This window comes from Eleutherodactylus coqui, chromosome 10 (assembly GCF_035609145.1).
Source record: "Eleutherodactylus coqui strain aEleCoq1 chromosome 10, aEleCoq1.hap1, whole genome shotgun sequence".
Lineage (NCBI taxonomy): Eukaryota > Metazoa > Chordata > Amphibia > Anura > Eleutherodactylidae > Eleutherodactylus > Eleutherodactylus coqui.
The window spans coordinates 81,089,808-81,108,504 of NC_089846.1; the positions used below are offsets into that span (position 1 = coordinate 81,089,808).

The window sequence follows — 18,697 nt, forward strand, 5'->3', positions numbered from 1 at the left end:
CCAGTCACTGACTGCAGTGGTCATGTGACCTACTGTATGATGTCATCAAGTTCCAGTGGTGAGGTTGGCAGCTATAGACGTCAACGAGAAGGTCCCGCAGTACGATGTACCAGAAATCCTTGACCCGGGTAGAACGGATTCGTTGCTGCTAATGGCCTTACTTCCCCATTCCCCCTCCCTCGCCATTCGACGAACAAACCACCGACACCTTCAGTTGGATAAATTTGGCCACAGCAGCCATTTATTAACACAAACAACATAAAATACATTTTAAACTTGTTTCAACATCAACCTTAATGATGACTATATCCCGATACCTGTAAAGGACCTTGGAGCCGCACCCCTGTGTCTGCCACCTACTGCCGCCTCACCCCTACAAGGAGATAGCTGTCCCGGTCACCTGCCGCAATTTGGCCGACTCAGGCGACGCTATCCCCACTAACTTTTTAACTATTTCCTCCCGCCGCAGGTCGGCAGACTCGGGAGCCCAAAGACGCTCCCCTTTTTACCTCCGGCCGCCATCGTTTACCGACCCCGAGGCCGGCTAGCCAGGCCTGGCTAGCCTCTCCTCCCCCTATCAGGGGTCCGCCCTATACCCTGGAGGCGACAGGTCCCCAACTCAAAAAAGGAGAGGAACGGGGGAGGCTAGTTAGCCCCCACCATTCCCCTTACTACCTTCTACACGGGCTCCAAGGTTCCCTCTCCATCCCCCGCCACCGCAAGCGAGGCTCGACCCTCTTGAGCCTGCGCCGCCCTCCACACTGCCAGCGCTCGCTCGATGCCTTCTTGTAATCCTTCCATCCATAGGTCCATCCCTATGTCGTTCAGATGAACGCCGTCTGACCTCCAATAGTTACCCGTGCCTTTTTCTAGGTCTATGTGCCGCACTGCTATGCCCCCTTTTCCGCCCACAAAACGAGAGACTTCTTTGTTTAGTTTAACTCTCGCCCTGTTCAGCCCCTTTTCTGACCGTGCTCCCCTCCATAGTTTTCTCGGCACTAGCTTTGACCATACCACGACTATTCCCGGGTATGACTCCTGTAACCTAAGGAAGTCATACCGAATATCCCTCGATAGGTCCCTAAATCTCCTCTTCCCCAAGTCATTACCCCCTGCATGAATGACTAATACGTCCGGCGCTCTATCCCCTCTCACCCTCCTTTCTACCTCCTCCAAAACCGCGCCCCAGGACATGCCTCTAATGCCCATCCACTTTATCCTTGCTTCGCTGTTAGGGAACCGTAATTGCCTGCCGTTGGGTCGTGCTCCCGCTCTCTCCGCCCCCCAAAAGACATAAGAGTGGCCTAAGATCCACACTAACGCTGGATGCTCATCTGTAAAACAAAATTACCGGCATAATTTAGTAACGGTTGCTCCTACTATTTTACTCCCCCCCCCCCCCACCCTCACCCTGACCTTTTCTTTAAAGTAGGTGAGGGCGTACATAGGTTCTGAAACGTCTGGATTCCCAGCGACCTATTCTTTTTATAGCTTCCACCCCCATACCTCTCACTGATGCCTCTGTCGCTGCTCCCACCCTAAATGAGTGTGACCCAAATTGTTCTTTATCGAACCCTGCCGCTTCCAGTGTCCGCTTAAATATAGCTACAAATTGGAAGCGAGATAAAAATTGGCCATTCTCATGGCACAGCAGGGGGCCTGTTCTAGACTCTAACCCTCTTCTATACTGCTCCCATGTTCTCTTGGGGCACATGAGAGCCCCTGGTACCTCGCCCAATTTAATAATCTTTCCCCGACCTTGCTGATCTGTCTTTGACCGGCGGATCCGCAACTCCAACCTCCCTTCCACTAACCTTACGTCCTCAGCCTGCAACCCCCCCCCCCCGTTCTTTTTGCTTGGAGACACCAATTCGTTTATCCTGAATGCTCCAAAGAATGCCAGGGAAAAAGCCACCCTGAACAATCGTCTCTCAAATTCACTTCCGCACACCGTATGCAATGCTTTACCCAATTTTTCTAATATGTCAAAGGAAACTGGTCGCCTAGTGTCTACACTCTCCTTACCCCTCCTGAAGCCCTTCAGCGCCTGTGTTACTAAAAACTTTTTTGTCACGTCCCCCAACCCCCTTAACTTGAACCCAAATGCTAGCCCTGCTATAAATTTGTTTACTTGCGCCACTGACTTACCCCCTTCCGCACTTCTACCCAACCAGCTCAGTAGCATACCTACTCTGTCTTCCTCTGATTCCGCGCCCCCCTCCTTCCTCACCCATTCTTCCCATTCGTTCCACGCTGCGCTATACGCTACCCTGGTTCGCCGAGACAGTGACCGCTCTAACAGGCCCCTCACTGCTCGCTTACCATGCTCCAAATTAGATCCGGGCACTCTCTTCCCTTCCTCTCTGCACCCGGCGCCAGTGTCCGGAACCGCTCCCACTGAAACCGAGAGAGAGCATCCGCAATTGAATTGTCAACACCGGGTACATGAGCCGCCACTATCCACATGTTTAACGACAATGCTTCGAGCACTAAGTGCCGCAGCAAGTTTACCACCGGGGGGGATGATGCCGACAGTGTGTTAATAACTTGCACCACCCCCAAGTTGTCACAGTGAAATTTAACTTTTTTGTCCCGAAAGTGTTCCCCCCACAGCATGATGGCCATCACTATTGGAAATAGCTCCAATAGCACTAAGTTCCGTATCAAGCCTTCCTGCTTCCACTTCTCCGGCCACTCCCCCGCGCACCATTTCCCTTGGAAATATGCCCCGAATCCCGTGCTGCCCGCCGCGTCAGTATATAGCTCCCAGTCCACATTGTTGCTAACCTCGCCCATGATTACCGACCTGCCATTATATTTTTCCAGGAAGGTAGCCCATATCGTCAGGTCTGCCTTGTGGCTGGACCGCAAACGAATGAAATGGTGGGGTGCCCGAATGCCCGCTGTTGCTGATGCCAACCGTCTGCAAAACACCCGACCCATGGGCATAATCCTGCAGGCAAAGTTAAGTTTGCCTAACAGTGACTGCAGCCCTTTTAGCGTAATTTTCTTACATCCTAGCGCCGCGCGCAACTCCTCCCGTAAATCATCCAATTTATTCTTGGGTAGGCGACAGACCATCGCCATGGAATCGATGGTGATGCCCAGAAAGCTTAAACACGTGGTGGGCCCCTCCGTCTTATCGGGAGCTAACGGCACCCCGAATCGCCTTGACACACATTGTAAAGTGCCCAGTAGGCTCGCACACACGGGCGATCCCCCAGGCCCCACGCACAGAAAATCGTCTAGGTAATGAATGATGGATTGCACCGCAGCCGCATCCTTCACCACCCATTCTAAAAAGGAACTAAACGCCTCGAAGTATGCACACGAGATGGAACATCCCATGGGTAAACAACGATCCGCAAAGTAATCCCCTTCCCAATAGCACCCCAACAATCTCACGCTTTCCTGTGAAACCGGGAGCAGTCGAAACGCGGATTCTACGTCCGCCTTTGCCATTAATGCTCCCTTCCCGTACCTGCGTATCCATTGCAATGCCGCATCGAACGAGGTATACACCACCGAACAAAGCTCTTGGTCTATTCCGTCGTTCACCGATGCGCCTTTCGGATAAGATAAGTGGTGTATAAGCCGAAATTTATTCGGCTCCTTCTTTGGGACCACCCCCAAAGGAGACACCACGAAATCTGGCACTGGCGGTTCTTTAAAAGGCCCTGCCATGCGCCCCAACAGTAACTCCTTTTTTAACTTCTCTGACACCACCTCCGGGAACTCTAATGCTGATCGCAAGTTTTTTAACGAAAAGGTGACCGCATGCAACGGGGCAGGGATGTGAAACCCATCCCTGAAACCCTTATACAGCAATTCCGCCTTCTCTCTATCAGGGTACCTATTTAGATGAGGTAACATCTCTTCCAAAATCACCGGGGTCGTCCCTTTTTGTAAAACCGCCAGGGGCTTTACCCTTACCTTTTTTAAAGCACCGTGCCGCTCCGTGGGAGCCTGCACTGCAATGGGAGCAGGCATGCCGGAATTTGCATGTTGCCCCATACTTACACTGTCCCTCGTTGTATTGCCAACAGTACCCGAGCCTGCTCCCTCCCGCTGTGCTGCCTTGGCCCCCCGCTGAACTAGTGGCCAGGCTGAAAGACCCGGCATTTCCCTGAAAGGGCTGTCCAAATCGTGCGGGGGCCATTACTCTCAACCATAGGCCTATATCTTTGTGCTCCCATCTGATAGATGGGCGCACTGCCTTACGCTGTCTAAATTGCTCATCGTAACGTATCCATGTTTGGCCCCCGTATACCCTATAAGCCTCCCCTATTGAGTCCATGTAGCAAAAAAAGGCCGGAACAATTTTCCGGCGCTTTTTCACCAATCACGCTGGCTAAAATGGCAAACGCTTGTAGCCAATTAGCAAACGTCTGGGGAATCAAGCGCCATCTCCTCTTCTCTTCCTCCTCTTTTTTAAAGTCCGTTCTCTTCCCCTTGTCCAAATTAAATTTTTCCAAGGGGAGGAGGGAGAATATCTCCACATATTCGTCCTTCCAAATCTTTTCCCTAACCTCTTTTTTGAGATGCGCCCCCAGAGGTCCCTCAAAGCAGACGTATACTTCGCCCTTTGCTCTGTCGTCTAACCTTACTCCCTCCCCATCTATTTCTGTCTGTACTGACACCGTAACACCTGCTGCTGCCCCTGCCTCTGAAGCCCCCGTTACTGCCTCCGTCTGTAGATTTACCCCGGCGACAACAGATGTCGCCACGACTCCTCTTTCTCCTGAAAAAGGGTGTTGGATGCTTCCAATCGCCTGTCCTGCCCCAGTCCCCCCAGCTAGGGGTCGCAACTGACCTTCCTCTAGACTGGATGACGCCGCGCATGGTGAGCTCCATGCTGTGACAGGCGATGGATTACCACCCCCCCCTGACGTCTCAAGAATTCTACAATGAAACCCAGCATTGCCGATGCATCGTTGCATATGCTAGGTGCAGATCCACTAGTCCCCAATTGTTGCACAAAATTGCTACCAGCCATTACCCCCCGATTAATATTACTGGGCATCCCGCACATATCCCCCACATTTTCACTGATATTAGCATGACTAGACATGGAAAACATATTCCCTGCATTTTCATTCATGTTAACATTACTATGCATGTTATACATATCCCCTACATTATCTGCATTATTACCATTACTAAACCTCGTATACATATTACGTACATTTTCTGTATTACTCAAATTACAAGACATACTGTACATGGAGTGTGACTCACCTGGCCGCGTGAGAGCTGTGGGCCCACCAGCCGCCGGACCTCCCGATCGAGATTCCTCTTGACCCCCGCTGTGCTGCGACCGCTCTGCTGGCCCTGCAGACGCCTCATTTCTTCCTGCCGTCTGACCCGTCGATGTACCGGGCCGCTGTGCTCCAGACTCGCTGCAGGGTTGCTCCTGTCCTGCAGCGCCGCCTCCTACTCTCCTCCTGCTCTTTGCCTGGCGACTAGCGGTAGGTCCCGTCCCCCTCTCAGCACGGGACTCCTCGCTGCCTGCCGTCCTCCTTTGCCTCGCTGGAGTTCTCCCCGCCTTGCTTCCCCTGCCTGTTGGTGTTGCCAGGGGAAGCGTGTTATGTGGGGGGGCCGGGGAGCCACTCCGCCTCCTTTTGCCCCGCGAGGGTCCGTGCTCGGGGCTAAACCTTTCTGGTGCACGGGCCCTACGCGGTCTTAGCTCTTTTGTGTGCCCCGCTGGTGCTGCCGCCGCCGGCCCCGCACCCTTTGCCGAACTCCTTCCCTCCATAGGAATTGATCCTGAAGGCTGTACGCTACCTGCCGTCATGTCCTGGGTTGCAGCGTTCCTCATGTCGGCAGACCTTGAAGTAGTTCCTTCCCCTGCGATGAGTCCTTGGGTTGATAGTTGTACTAACCATTCCAGGCCTCTCTCCTCCGCTGCTGCCCGAATTCGTTCTAGGACCGCTTCCATTTCTTCAGGTGGTGAACTTCTTTCTTCAGTGACTTCCTGTTACTGGCCCAGTCTCCGCCCCCTCTGGACTCCTTCAGTTGTAGTATCGTTGCAACGTGGCCGGTATGTTGCTTGCCGTGTTCTGATCGCCGCAGCTTGCTGTTTCTTCTGCCCTCTGCCGTCTTCCTTCCGTTCTCCCGACACTGCCGACTTCAGCGAACCTCGGACTTCTACTGCTCTCGCCGCTTTGCTGGCACACTCTTCTCCAGCGCTCGCCGCTCCGCTGCAGACCTTCCTCTCTTCCTTCTTTGCTTCAGCGCACCTCGGACTTCTCCAGCTGTCGCCGCTTTGCTGCCACTCTTCTTCAGCGCTCGTCGCTCCGATGCCGCCCTTCCTCTCTTTGTTCTCTGCTTCTCCGCTCTCCGAACTCCGCTGGGATTCTCCGGTTGTCTTCAGCTCTTTTGACTCTTGTTCGGTCTCCTTCTTTTCGCCGCTCTGACTTCTCTTCTGCTTGTTCGCTCTTATATAGGGCCTCCCGACGGAGGCCCCGCCCCCTCCCATAATCCGTTGCGCCCGATGACGTCACTCCTCCCCGTTCACCCTTTCATGCCGCCTCCCGCCTACCGCTCTGCGGGCTTCCGGCTCCGGCGGTTCTGGACTCACTATTCTTTTTTTGGCTTTATTAGTGCTTAGATAAATGAAAATGCTGATGTGATTTGGTCTGACCTGAGCCTTTCTTGGATAACTAGCGCAGGGCAGGTCAAAACATCTCCTGTTTTCATCTGTCTATGCACTAATAAAGGCAAAGTAAAAAGTATCGGAAGTATCAGGATTTTAACCCCAGTAGAGAATGGAGTTTATTCAAAGAAGTTGGAGAGTCCCTCTAAGCGACATCTGCACACAGCTGCAATCAAAATGATTCACCTCCATTGTAAATTAGATTCATTTGCCAAATTTACAAACTTTCAGCTTTTAAGAAAAACAAGAACAATTTCAATAGCTCAACACAACTAATATAACAGGAGGTTTCTCCAAATTCATCACAAAACGCCACTTAAAATGACTCCTGCAGTGTCAGAATTATACAACCCCATGAATAGAATCCCTCATAGGAGCACACATTTGAACGTCATATGTTGTCTCAAACACACTTGAGGCAACTAATAAAGGGCTTCATTAGTTGCCTTAGGTGTGCTTGAGATAAAACATCAAATACCTGGACTGGAGAGGGCTTTGTTGACAGTAACGTTTGACCGCATGTAAGAAATGTGGCTAAGTAAGGAGAGTTACGAAAAGTTGTAGAAGAGATCATTGCCTTGTACAAAGAAGGAAAAAGATAGAAAAAGATAGCAGAGGCACTGAATGTCCCTAGACTTGCAATGCGTTTTTAACATTAGAAAGTCCCATTGACAATCGAGTTAAAAAAACGCATCGTTAAAAAAGCGCAATTGTGTGGGAGCCCTAAGTTGGAGTCTTGAGAAGAGAGAGCCTTTTAGTGAGTAGGTGAAATTGTGCCTCGTCTTACGAGGATCTCTAAAATGGAAGAGGCTGAGCAATGGCCTAATATCTGCCCTGGGAGCAAGTCACCCAGGCGTCCTCAGTGCTAAAATGGAGAACTGAGAGAGTGAGAGCAACCGCCAGGCAGCGCTGAGTGTGACTTCTAAATGTGAGTGTTGACTGGTAGACAGCTGGAGTGAGAGTACAAGAGAGTCGTCGGAAGCAGAACTCCACAGATAACTGGGACTGTGGACTCGTCTGCCACCCTGTGAATCCTCCCTGTTACACCCCTATTCTCTTTGGCACTGGTGTTCTGCTGGCTGGTGTAAAGTTTTGGACTGTAAACAATTTGCTCATGTAAACGAGCTCTAGCGACCGTTCCCGGTTTTGCTCAGAAAGTTATCCCTGTGTGTGGATTATTTATTTCCAACTTCTGGATTTTCACTGCAGAGGAAGGAACGGTGGCATCACGAGTGACAAAGGACTTTAAGATAACCGTGGATTGGGTTTTCCCTGTGAAACTCCTACAGCAGTAACTTGGTCGGGTCCCATGCTACCCTCAGGGGAGGAGATGGTAGAGCCCAGTGACAAGGCCTTATCTACCCCTCTATCTCCTCAGTTGTTGGCCCGCTCTTCGGATGCTGTAGGCCATTGTCCATGATGAGCTGGGTAAGATTCCTCAGGAACATTGCCAGAAGCTGCTGTTGGGCTATGCATCATGTCTGCAGCAGGTGATAACAGGGAAAGGCTCTCTACTAAGTACTAAAGACACTTATCACGACGGCATGGAATAATTCTGAGACTGCAGGAGTCCGTAAACATGTTATTCTTAATTTGGAGAAACCGCTTGTTGTATTGCTTGTGTTGAACTATTTAACTTATTTTTGTTTGATTGTTTTTTTGGCAGACAGTTGAAAGTTTATAAATTTGGCAAATACCGTAAACCTCATTTGTAATGGTGAATAATTTTGAAGACCCCTTTTAGTATTTGTGCATACTTCGAAGGTAGAACACAAACCGCGGCTTCCGTAAGTCGCCAGCTGACAGACTCGGCTGAATTATTCCAGGAAACTTTTTTGAGTTTCTTTTTGGATGTTCCTCTTTAATCTCCCTCAGTGCCGATGTAAATCCAGCGCTCGGCTTTGTTACAGCTGCACATTGAGGCTTTTATAGTTCCGCTGCTTTCATTAAATGTCTTCAACTCCGAAGACAAAACTCCATAAACAAGTTGTAGCATGTGCTGAGACAAGCAAACCATCGCCATTCGTCAGGAAACCGGTGGCAGAACACTTCCCCTACCCTCTTATGCTGATTTCTGTGATGTCATCACAGTACGACCTCGCCACATGCCGGGAACTTCAGAGGTCGCTCAGACTTTAAAATAAGACTAATGGAGCCATTAGGAATGGAAATTTGGACCAGATTTGCCGAGTCCTAGTTTTGCATTTTGCACAGAGCACAGTTTTTTGCATTACCACCAAAAAAAACCTTCCAAAAATTGTAACCCCCGAGCCGCATTCTGTCCTGACGCCTTCATTTTCTTTTCCGAATGACACCTTGTGTTTCGATTTAATTGTTTTGCAGCTTTTTAAAGTGTGTGGCAATATCTCATTTTTATGAAAGTGCTTCCATCTGCTCCTATTGTCAGCGAAAAGGGGAAAAAAAAAAAGATAATTCGTAGATGTATCTGTTCGTGGCGGCCCAGGATCTGCGGGGAGGTTGTACACTGGGGTTATGATTTGTCTTTTGCCAATTATCAACAAAGTTTACAACAGAAATAGATTTTATCTGCAGAGCTTAACGCGTTTAATGACAGTAGAGGAAATGCAGAAATCCTGAAAGTTCAGCTGTAATGTAGATATATAGGAGAAGACGCTCGCTGCTAATCTGGGACAGCGCTCGGAACAGACAGTAATTTAATTCTTACCATTTCTCTTTTGATCTCAATAATGTGATTTTAGAAGTTTTCGAAAAAGTGCACGTTGTGGAAAATGCAGTTTTTCTAGACTGGGATCCGTGAACAGAGAAGGATCAAATACTCAGGCTCAGCAATTACAGATTTTAAGAGATGGAAATGGTAGGTCTATAGGTGGCCTTAGGTCAGTAAATCAATGGCTGGTCTTCTGGTCAACAGGGATGGTTTTATAAATATCAGACCCTGGATGGGAAGCAAAGATGGGCATTTCAAGTGGCCATTTAGCATAAAGTAAAAAAGCTATAAATATATAATATACTCAAATACTACAACATAATACAATATAATACTGCCACACAATGCCCATATAATACTGCTATACAATGTTTACAATACTTCATGCAGTATCTAAATACTACTGCCACACGATGCCCACAAAATTCTGCAATATAATGCCTACAATACGCCACACAGTATCCATATGCTATTACCATAGAGGTATTTTGGTTTCAATTATATACAATGATAATGCCCACAAATGTACCACAGTAGTGAGCTGATGCCCACAGTGGTACCGTAGTAGTCGGCTGATGCCCTCAGTGGTACCGCAGTAGTGAGCTGATGCCCACAGTTGTATCACAGTAGTGAGCTGATGTCCTCAGTAGTTCCACAGTAATGAGCTGATGTTCTCCGTGGTACCACAGTAATGAGCTGATGCCCTAAGGGGTACCACAGTAATGAGCTGATGTTCTCAGTGGTACCACAGTAATGAAATTATGCCCTCAATGGTACCACAGTAATGAGTCGATGCCCTCAGTGGTACCACAGTAGTGAACTGATGCCCACAGTTGTATCACAGTAATGATCTGATGTCCTCAGTAGTTCCGCAGTAATGAGCGAATGTTCTCAGTGGTACCACAGTAATGAGCTAATGTCCTCAGTGGTACCACAGTAGTGAGCTGTTGCCCTCAGTGGTACCACAGTAGTGAGCTGATGTTCTCAGTGGTACCACAGTAGTGAGCTGATGTTCTCAGTGGTACCACAGTAGTGAGCTGATGTTCTCAGTGGTACAGTAATGAGCTGATGCCCTCAGTGGTACCACAGTAGTAAGCTGATGTTCTCAGTGGTACCACAGTAGTGAGCTGATGTTCTCAGTGGTACCACAGTAATGAGCTGATGCCCTCAGTGGTACCACAGTAATGAGCTGATGCCCTCAGTGGTACCACAGTAATGAGCTGATACCCTCAGTGGTACTACAATAATGAACTGATGCCCTCAGTGGTACCACAGTAATGAGCTGATGTTCTCAATGTTACCACAGTAATGAGCTGATGTTCTCAGTGGTACCACAGTAATGAGCTGATGCCCTCAGTGGTACCACAGTAATGAGCTGATGTTCTCAGTGGTACCAAAGTAATGAGCTGATGCCCTCAGTGGTAACATAGTAATAAGCTGATGTCCTCAGTGGTACTACAGTAGTGAGCTGATGCCCTCAGTGGTACCACAGTAGTGAGCTGATGACCACAGTGGTACCACAGTAGTGAGCTGATGCCCACAGTGGTACCACAGTAGTGAGCTAATGCCCTCAGTGGTACCACAGTAGTGAGCTGATGCCCTAAGTGGTACCACAGTAGTAATCTGATGTCCTCAGTGGTATCACATTAGTGAACTGATGCCTACCGTGGTGCCACATTAGTGAGCTAATGCACACAGTGGTATCACAGTAAGACCCTGCTGCCCTCCGTGGGACCACAGTAGTGAATTGATGTCCTCAGTGGTACCACAGCAGTGAGTTGATGCCCACAATCGTGCCACAGTAGTGCGCTAATGTCCTCAGTAGTTCCACAGTAAGGAGCTGATGCGCTCAGTGGTACCACAGTAATGAGCTGATATCCTCAGTGGTACCACCATAGTGAGCTGATGCCCACAGTGGTACTGCAGTAGGGAGCTGATGCCCACAACAGTCAGTAACATCACAGAAAAATAATAATTAACTTAATAAAGCTCCAACACACAAATAATTTGCACAATGATGTCACAGTGCATGGAAAATATACACAGTGATGTCACAACAATGGAATAGTGCACATGATGATGTCACAGTACAGAAGTCATGCAAACAGTGATTGCAACCAATCAGAGATCAGCTTTCATTTCTGAAACTGCTCTTGTAAAATGAAAGCTGATCTCTGATTGGTTACTGTGGGCAGTTTCTCTTTTAGACAGTTCTGATAAGTGAGGCGCACTGTCATTCCTGCAAGTACTGCGTGTCTTTCTTGAAATCTACGGATCTAAGATGCCGTCAGAATTTCACGTTTTGTATTCTGAGACATCAACATTAAGTCAGTGAAAAAAAAAATCTTCCTGAGAAGCGTCTTCAGTACCTCATGTTTTTTTTCCCTTATTTTTGTGAAAATGCATTAAGGAGCTTTAATTGTGTATTTTTGCTGTCAGCTAACTTCAGACACCTCATTAATAGTCCGCCAGCATCGCGATTCACAGAAAGCATGAAGTTCCAATATATTTCTGTCAATCACGAGACTTAATATACACTGTGAGGTGTTGATGTTGCTCAGTTTTTTTTCTCCCCTCAGATCTTGAGCAGAGAAGAGTAAATAAGAAGGGTTCGAGGAAATTCAGCGGCAGCGGAGGAGTCGTCTTCTCTCTGCTGCATCAGTTTTACCGAAGACTTGTTTTCGTCTTGAGGCAGAGAAATAACTCCATGTTGCAGCATCTGGAGATATTACAGTTGCAATAAAAATGGACGCCCTAAACTTCTAGGACTTCCCTGTTGTGTCAGGTCTTGTGGGGCGCAGCAACCTGTGCAGCTATGTGATCTTACTGATAACAGATGCAGACTGTAAATACGGATGTGTTCACATGTAGCGGAATGGGTGTGTAGATGGTGATGCAGCACTACACGGCATTGAGTCCCTGTTCGTCTTGAGCAGAACCTAAACAGTTGAACCCTGTTTCAGGTCAGACTTTACTAGGAGTCCAGTCCGGTGAGAACCCGAGCCTTGGGGGGTTTGTGTCAGTCAAAACAGCTGAAGGAAAGAAAATAGAAGGCAAAGGAAGAGAGGAGGAAGAAAAGGATTATTTTTCCTATTTTTCTTCTTTCCTCTTCTTCTTTCTTCTTATTCCTTTCTTCTTTTCTCTTTCTTTCTTATTCCTTTCTTTTTCTTCTTCATTCCCTTCTTCTTCTTTCCTCCTCCTCTTTCTTTCTTTCCTTCTTTTTCCTCCTTCTTTCCTTCTTCTTTTTCGTCTTCACCTTTTCTTTCTTTCATCTTCTTTTCCTTTCCTTTTGGCGATTCATCTCAGTTAAACCTGCTAAAAGAAGAAAGAGGAAAAAGAAGCAGAAGAATGATTATTTTCTTCTTCCTCTTTCCTCCTCCTCCCTCATCCTCCTTATTTCAGGTGTGCTGAGCTTGTGTTTGGCAGTCACCTGCCCACTAATAAAGCCCTCAGTATTTAGGGCCGGAGCCTATATGTAGTAGTATGGAGGCAGAAGTGTATATCCAGTAGAAGAACGTTTGGAAAGCATCTTGTGGCCGAGTCTCTCCCCCATTTGCAGATGCGAGCACATTATCTCCCTGGTCTCTTAATAACCTGTCACAGTGTAATATTTGTGGCGACAATAGCCGCTCTGTGTGGTGACGAGCGTGTGTGCGCCGGGTGCAGGAAGCGCAGACATCTGTTCTAATGTCACCGGGAAGATGAAGGGCTTTTTTGTTACTCATATAAATATAATGATTTTCTTTGAACATGTTGACAGAGAAATTGAATAAAACTTTCTTGTTGCTCCGCCATGGCACTTAAATCCATTTCCTCTGTTGCTAAACATCATTCTGTCTGCAACACAGCGCTACGAGAATCAGCCGGTGCGGCTCTTCCCTCTGATTGAGGTTACATCAGCGACACTTAGTCCTCTGTCTGCTCTTCAGAAGTGAAGGAATAAGTACAGTCCTCGGCGCTGACAAGTTCCACTTCATTCATTTGAAAAATTAGCAGGAGCTATAGATTTGTTAAAGGCACCTGGCGCTTACGAGAGGTGGAGGCGGCCATTTTTATAGGCATGGGGCCGGTTATCTTCATCATCCCATAGCATTCCAAGCTGTACAACACTAATGGTCTACACATCCTATTTAAGCCTACAGCTATCCAATATACACTAAATAGTCACTTTATTAGAGACCCCCATCTAGTAGCAGTTTGGCTAGTAGAACCACAGCAATTCATCATGACATAGATCCCACCAGGAGATGAAATGGTTCTTCTGGGATATCGGCCCCTGCGGACAGGAAGCTTCTTGTAGTTGCTGAAAATTAGATGGAGGCGTGGTCATCAGAAAGGGGTCATCAATTCATGCTGCTGCTTCCCATTAGTGCATTGCAAAAGAAATCTGGATTCCAACTGACCAGGCGATGTTTTCCCATTGCGTAATGTTACGAGTTTTGCGCTCTTTTGCCTGCTGGAGTCTCACCTTTCTATTTCTTTCAGCACAATGGTGCTGGAACTGGTCATCTGCTGTTATAGCCTGTCTGGACTGAGGAACTGCGAGTTGTGTATTCAGGAACTAAAGTTAAGGCACCAGCGGTGCATTCAGCTGCTCTTGACTGTGCAGTGCCTGTTCATCAGAACGATTCCTGACATCCTCCTCTGACCCCTTTTTCATTCACAGGATCCCGTTTCACTGAATGCTTTTCCTCAATCACGCCATTCTCTGTATACTGTCCACACCATTACTTGAGAGAACCCCATGCAGTTGGCTTTGAAATCCTGGGCTTGGCTAGTCTAGCACCAATGACCCGACCTCCTTGGAAGTTTCTCAGATCGCTGGATTTCACATCTAATGTGGATTCACACTGAAACTGATCCACGGAAAACTTGTCATGTGATTTTATGCTTTGGGGTCACATGTCTAATATCTGTACGGGGAAGCTTTAATCATGAGATGGTCGGAGGCTCTAATAAAGGGGCCCTTCACTGTATATTCTTTAGCAATGAGCTGGGTGGAGGGTTGAGTCATAGTGTGGAAGTTAAAGCCCTGCATTTGTCTATACTGATACTATACTTAGCCTTCATTTTGTCAACCAACTGGCATCTAGAGGCAAAGTGGCTAGTAGTGGCATCCAGTGGATATAAGATCACCCACCTCTTCGCTTTATAAAGACATCTATTGTTTGCAAGGAGCCTGCTTTTGGTGCAAATTCCCTAAAATGAAATAAAATTGCTTTAGTCTAGTAATTCTAATAGTCCGGCACTAGTATAGCATAATGGAAACATTCTTTGTATCCTGAGGCTGAAAACCCCTCCCTGCCATACACTTCTCACAACTGATGATTTGCTACAATTGTGTCCACAGCAGCTATATCTCTCTGATACTTTGTTACTCTTTACCTGCACTGATACAATGTTTGAGCTCAGCGCTCTCACATCTGCCTCGCAGCTCCTATTTGGAGCCTCTGTTGCAGATTGCCATTTAAATTCAGGATGAAATATTGCTGCAATGTATCTTCTGGGGAAATTGCCCGAGGGCATAACAGTCAGCGGATGGAACCCATTGAAGTCAATAGGGTCCATTTGACGCCTTCTATTTCCAACATGTGATGGAAAGGGTTCTCAGTCTACCTGCTATGAGGATGGAAGAGGAAAACGGAAACCCTAATGGCGATGTCAACGAGCTCTTACAGAGGATTATCTAGACTGCATACAATTATAGTACAAACGAGAGGGGTTTTTAGGCCGGAATAGGAATTTTAAAAAAATAATAAAGTATTCACTGACAGCAAGCAGAGAGATCGGAAATTTTGAAGATATGATTCAGGATTTATATTACAAAGCTGCAGAACTTTTTGCTATATAAGAAGGGTAGTAGTGACCCTTTAAGTAGTATATATGTTACCACAACTTTCCGATCATCCAGAATGTCTGATAACCCGGCACCAAGTCCCCTTTGGGGTCTGTATAGGGTTGGGGGCGCAGTGTAGTCCTGCAATCTAGCAGTGTAATATAACTCATTGAGGAGGTTTTGTGACCTGTAGATTTTAGCATACATGACAATATACAGATTCCAGCTCACCCAAGCACGATCCCACGTGATAAACGCAAGCACGGACCCAATCCCGAGTGCCAGGAGTTCCAAACCCAACAAAAAAGTAGTCGAGCATCCAGCAGCAGGGTCGTAAAACTGCTAGATAATGTCACATAATTGACAACACACAGTGAGGATCTAGAGGCTTCAGATAATATGGCAACTACGTGTTTCGGTTCACAAACATCTTCATATCAGCTTGATATGATTGGGCTAAACCACTGATTAAATAAACACCTGTGATAGGTCATGTGCTAAAAGGTTTTTATTGTCTTGCTCATATTTTTGTAACTATTGGACTTTTACTATGTGACCTGCAACAGATGTCTATTTAATCAGTGGTTTACCCCAATCATATTAAGCTATGAAGATGCTTGTGAGCTGAAATGCGTAGCAGCCATATTATCTCAAGCCTCCAGATTAGTCATGGTGAACCTTTTAGAGACCGAGTGCCCAAACTGCAACCCAAAACCCACTTAATTATTGCAAAGTGCCAACACGTTAGGGGGGCGGGGCTTATCAGAACATGATTTTACCCCCGTCGTTATAAAAAGTACAGAGCTTTTTCAGAATTGACAGGAAAGAACATTCTGTGTTTGTTTTCCTAGCTGGAGCATTGGAGTTCCATTGGTGCAGATTTTGAGTGGAAATCAGCTGTGTGCCCTGAGGTGATGTCATACTATGCGGAGCTCCCCCTCACCTCCTCCGTATGCTCCGCGCTATCAGAGCCCCCTGACTTCTGGTTTCCAGCAGCCTGTAATGGCCTCACCTGACCAGCAGCGCTGCACCTGATCAGGCCGCTGGGAACCAGAAGCCGGGAACACTGATAGCAGGAAGTAAGGGAAGTATATGAAATCAGCTGCGGAGAAATACAGTTGATTTCCAATCAAAATCCACACCAATTTTGCGGATTTTGACTGTTTTTTAGATGCAAATCGACACTGCAGACATTCCATAGCATTTCCGCCACATGTAATCATAACCTACGTTGGCTTAAGTACGTTGTCATGTGCAGAGTGGCCTCAGTAGTAATAGTGCCCCCCATAGAAGCTGCAGTAGTAATAGTGCCCCCCCCACTGTGGCCCCAGTAGTAATAGTGTCCCCCCATTGGCCTCAGTAGTAGCACGGCCGGCCACCATAGTGGCTTCAGTAGTAACAGTGCCCCCCTAGTGGCCTCAGTAGTTATAGTGCCCCACCACCACCACAGTGGCCTCAGTAGTAATAGCACCCCCCCCCCCCTGAAACTGATATACTTAGTTCCTTCATGTCTTCAAAGTTCTGCTGCTTCTGTGTTCGGAGCTGCTGCAGGATGCAGACACTGACGTCATTGTGTGCACCCTGGACGCCTCCTCCCTTCTTCCCTTTTTATGCGGAACCAAGGAGGAGAAGTCAGGTGAGGAGGATCTTGGGTGCACACACTGATGTCAGTTTGTGCACACATGACAGTGCCTCTGGGTGACTACCAGCAAGGGAGCCTACCCCCCCCCCAAAGGAATGTGTATATATATATATATATATATATATATATATATATATATATATATATATATATAATTTTTGCCATTAAACCAGATGAAAACATGCAGTAATTTGCATACTGCTACTGAACAAAATGCACTATACTACTATCAATCTTACCATTATACAGAGCTCAAATAATACTGCCACACCATGACCTCTACTACTCCATAGGGACTGACTAATATTACCGAAATGTTATTCAATAAAACCCACTATAGAAAGTCCAATATTACCGTTACCACTATACAAATAGTACCTCCACACCATGACCACTACATAGTAACTGAATAGTACCTCCATACTGTAATTGTATTAAACACACTGTACAAAGATGAACACAATGTCAATGTAGTGGTACATACTGGCTCTGCACAGGTGCTCTGCAGATTGTACAACTGATTACAGTACTGTTATATGCCGTGGTCATGGGTGACATCCATTCTGACTGGAGTTGTTCACTTGTCCTGTCTTTTCTTACCAACCCAGAGCGCCATAATGACTTCTTCCAGCCATGACTTGTATCTGCAAGTTTACGACAAAGACAACTTTGGCTGCTTATTTTTTTTGTCTTCCCAAAACTTTTACCAACCTACACAAACTTTTCTTCCTTCTGCTACCCCTCATTCTGAGACTGTTACAGTAATAGGGGCAGATAGGACAGCACTGTGCCTTCAACTACTGTACTCTATAGTGTCCTAGCTATAATTGCTTAAAAAAAAGTAGTGCAATGCAGGCAATAACCCTGAAAACAATAGGGCCAGACAGATAGTGCCCCATTATGTTCCATAGACATTATTAGTGCACCCCACAATAAAAATGTGACTGTTTGTACCACACACAGTAATAGTGCTCTTCTTAGCAATCCACACAACAGTAGTGCCCCCTTTATGCTCCTCTTTTGCTTCTACGTTGTAAAATGCCCACAGAAATGCACACTTGAAAGTAATAATGCCACCTATTCACTTCCTAGAAATAGTGCCCTTTTCTGCCCCCTAGATATTAATAATTCCCCCTTTGGGTACAGTCACATGTAGCGGACTTGGTGCAGATGAAGTGACATCATTTTGCTGAGTGTGACAGAGCGTGAAGGAAAGGAGACACTGCACTCATCTCAGTGTGTGGGATTCTGGCGACAGAGAATGGTAGAGTAGGGGGCATCTGATCCCCTGCTGAACCATTGTTATAAACTGTATTGGCATTCATTTGGCGATTCGGGGTACTGGACAAGAGATCTGGCTTATATGTCCCGGATCTCCACAGCTAGCGACACAGCCATCTTCTCAAATGAAACTGGATGGTTCCTGCAGGAAGCTGGGGATGGCCATACATTTGCCTTGCAGAGCCTCCTTCAGGATAAATGAAGTATTGCACATCAGGGATTCCTTTGAACCTTTATGTCTTTTCTCACCCTTGTGATGAGGCTAAATAACATGTGTTGTCAGGTGACTGACGCTTTCTACCATCTACATCACTGTTTATTAAACATTCTCTTTTTATCATTTTTCCAATCATCGGCGGGCGCAACGTGCTGCAGAAAAATTGATGCCGAGGATGTTATTAGGTTGCTGATTGCAGCCCGAACACAGAGAGCAATTTCTGTGTCCTGCTCTGTCTTGCAGAATGGTCCGTTAATTGCAATTCTTGCTGCTCCGTTCTACAGAGGGAGAAATTAAATATCATAAATGAGAATTATGGTAATTTCTATTTCAACGATGATTTAGTGTGTTTGTTAAAAGCTGCATCGGCAGCGTTC

The 18,697-nt window shown here is 46.9% G+C and overlaps 2 protein-coding genes across 3 annotated transcripts in view; one reads left to right on the forward strand and one right to left on the reverse strand.

The window, feature by feature from the left end:
* Positions 1–18,697, forward strand: part of DIAPH2 (diaphanous related formin 2) — a 1,247,874-nt gene that overhangs the window by 192,477 nt on the left and 1,036,700 nt on the right. The window lies entirely within an intron of this gene.
* Positions 679–5,938, reverse strand: LOC136579899 (uncharacterized). The gene is made up of 2 exons (XM_066579982.1): positions 5,239–5,938; positions 679–1,334 (listed from the first exon to the last, which is right to left on the reverse strand). Exons 1-2 carry the CDS (start codon positions 5,936–5,938, stop codon positions 679–681), a joined length of 1,356 nt encoding a protein of 451 aa, XP_066436079.1.

Excerpts from the sequence above, each read along its gene's own strand:
- LOC136579899 (XM_066579982.1), bottom strand. The coding sequence starts at position 5,938 with ATGGAAGCGGTCCTAGAACGAATTCGGGCAGCAGCGGAGGAGAGAGGC. Across the intron at positions 1,335-5,238 it reads CACAGCTCTCACGCGGCCAG|ATGAGCATCCAGCGTTAGTG; the intron begins GTGAGTCACACT and ends TTTGTTTTACAG.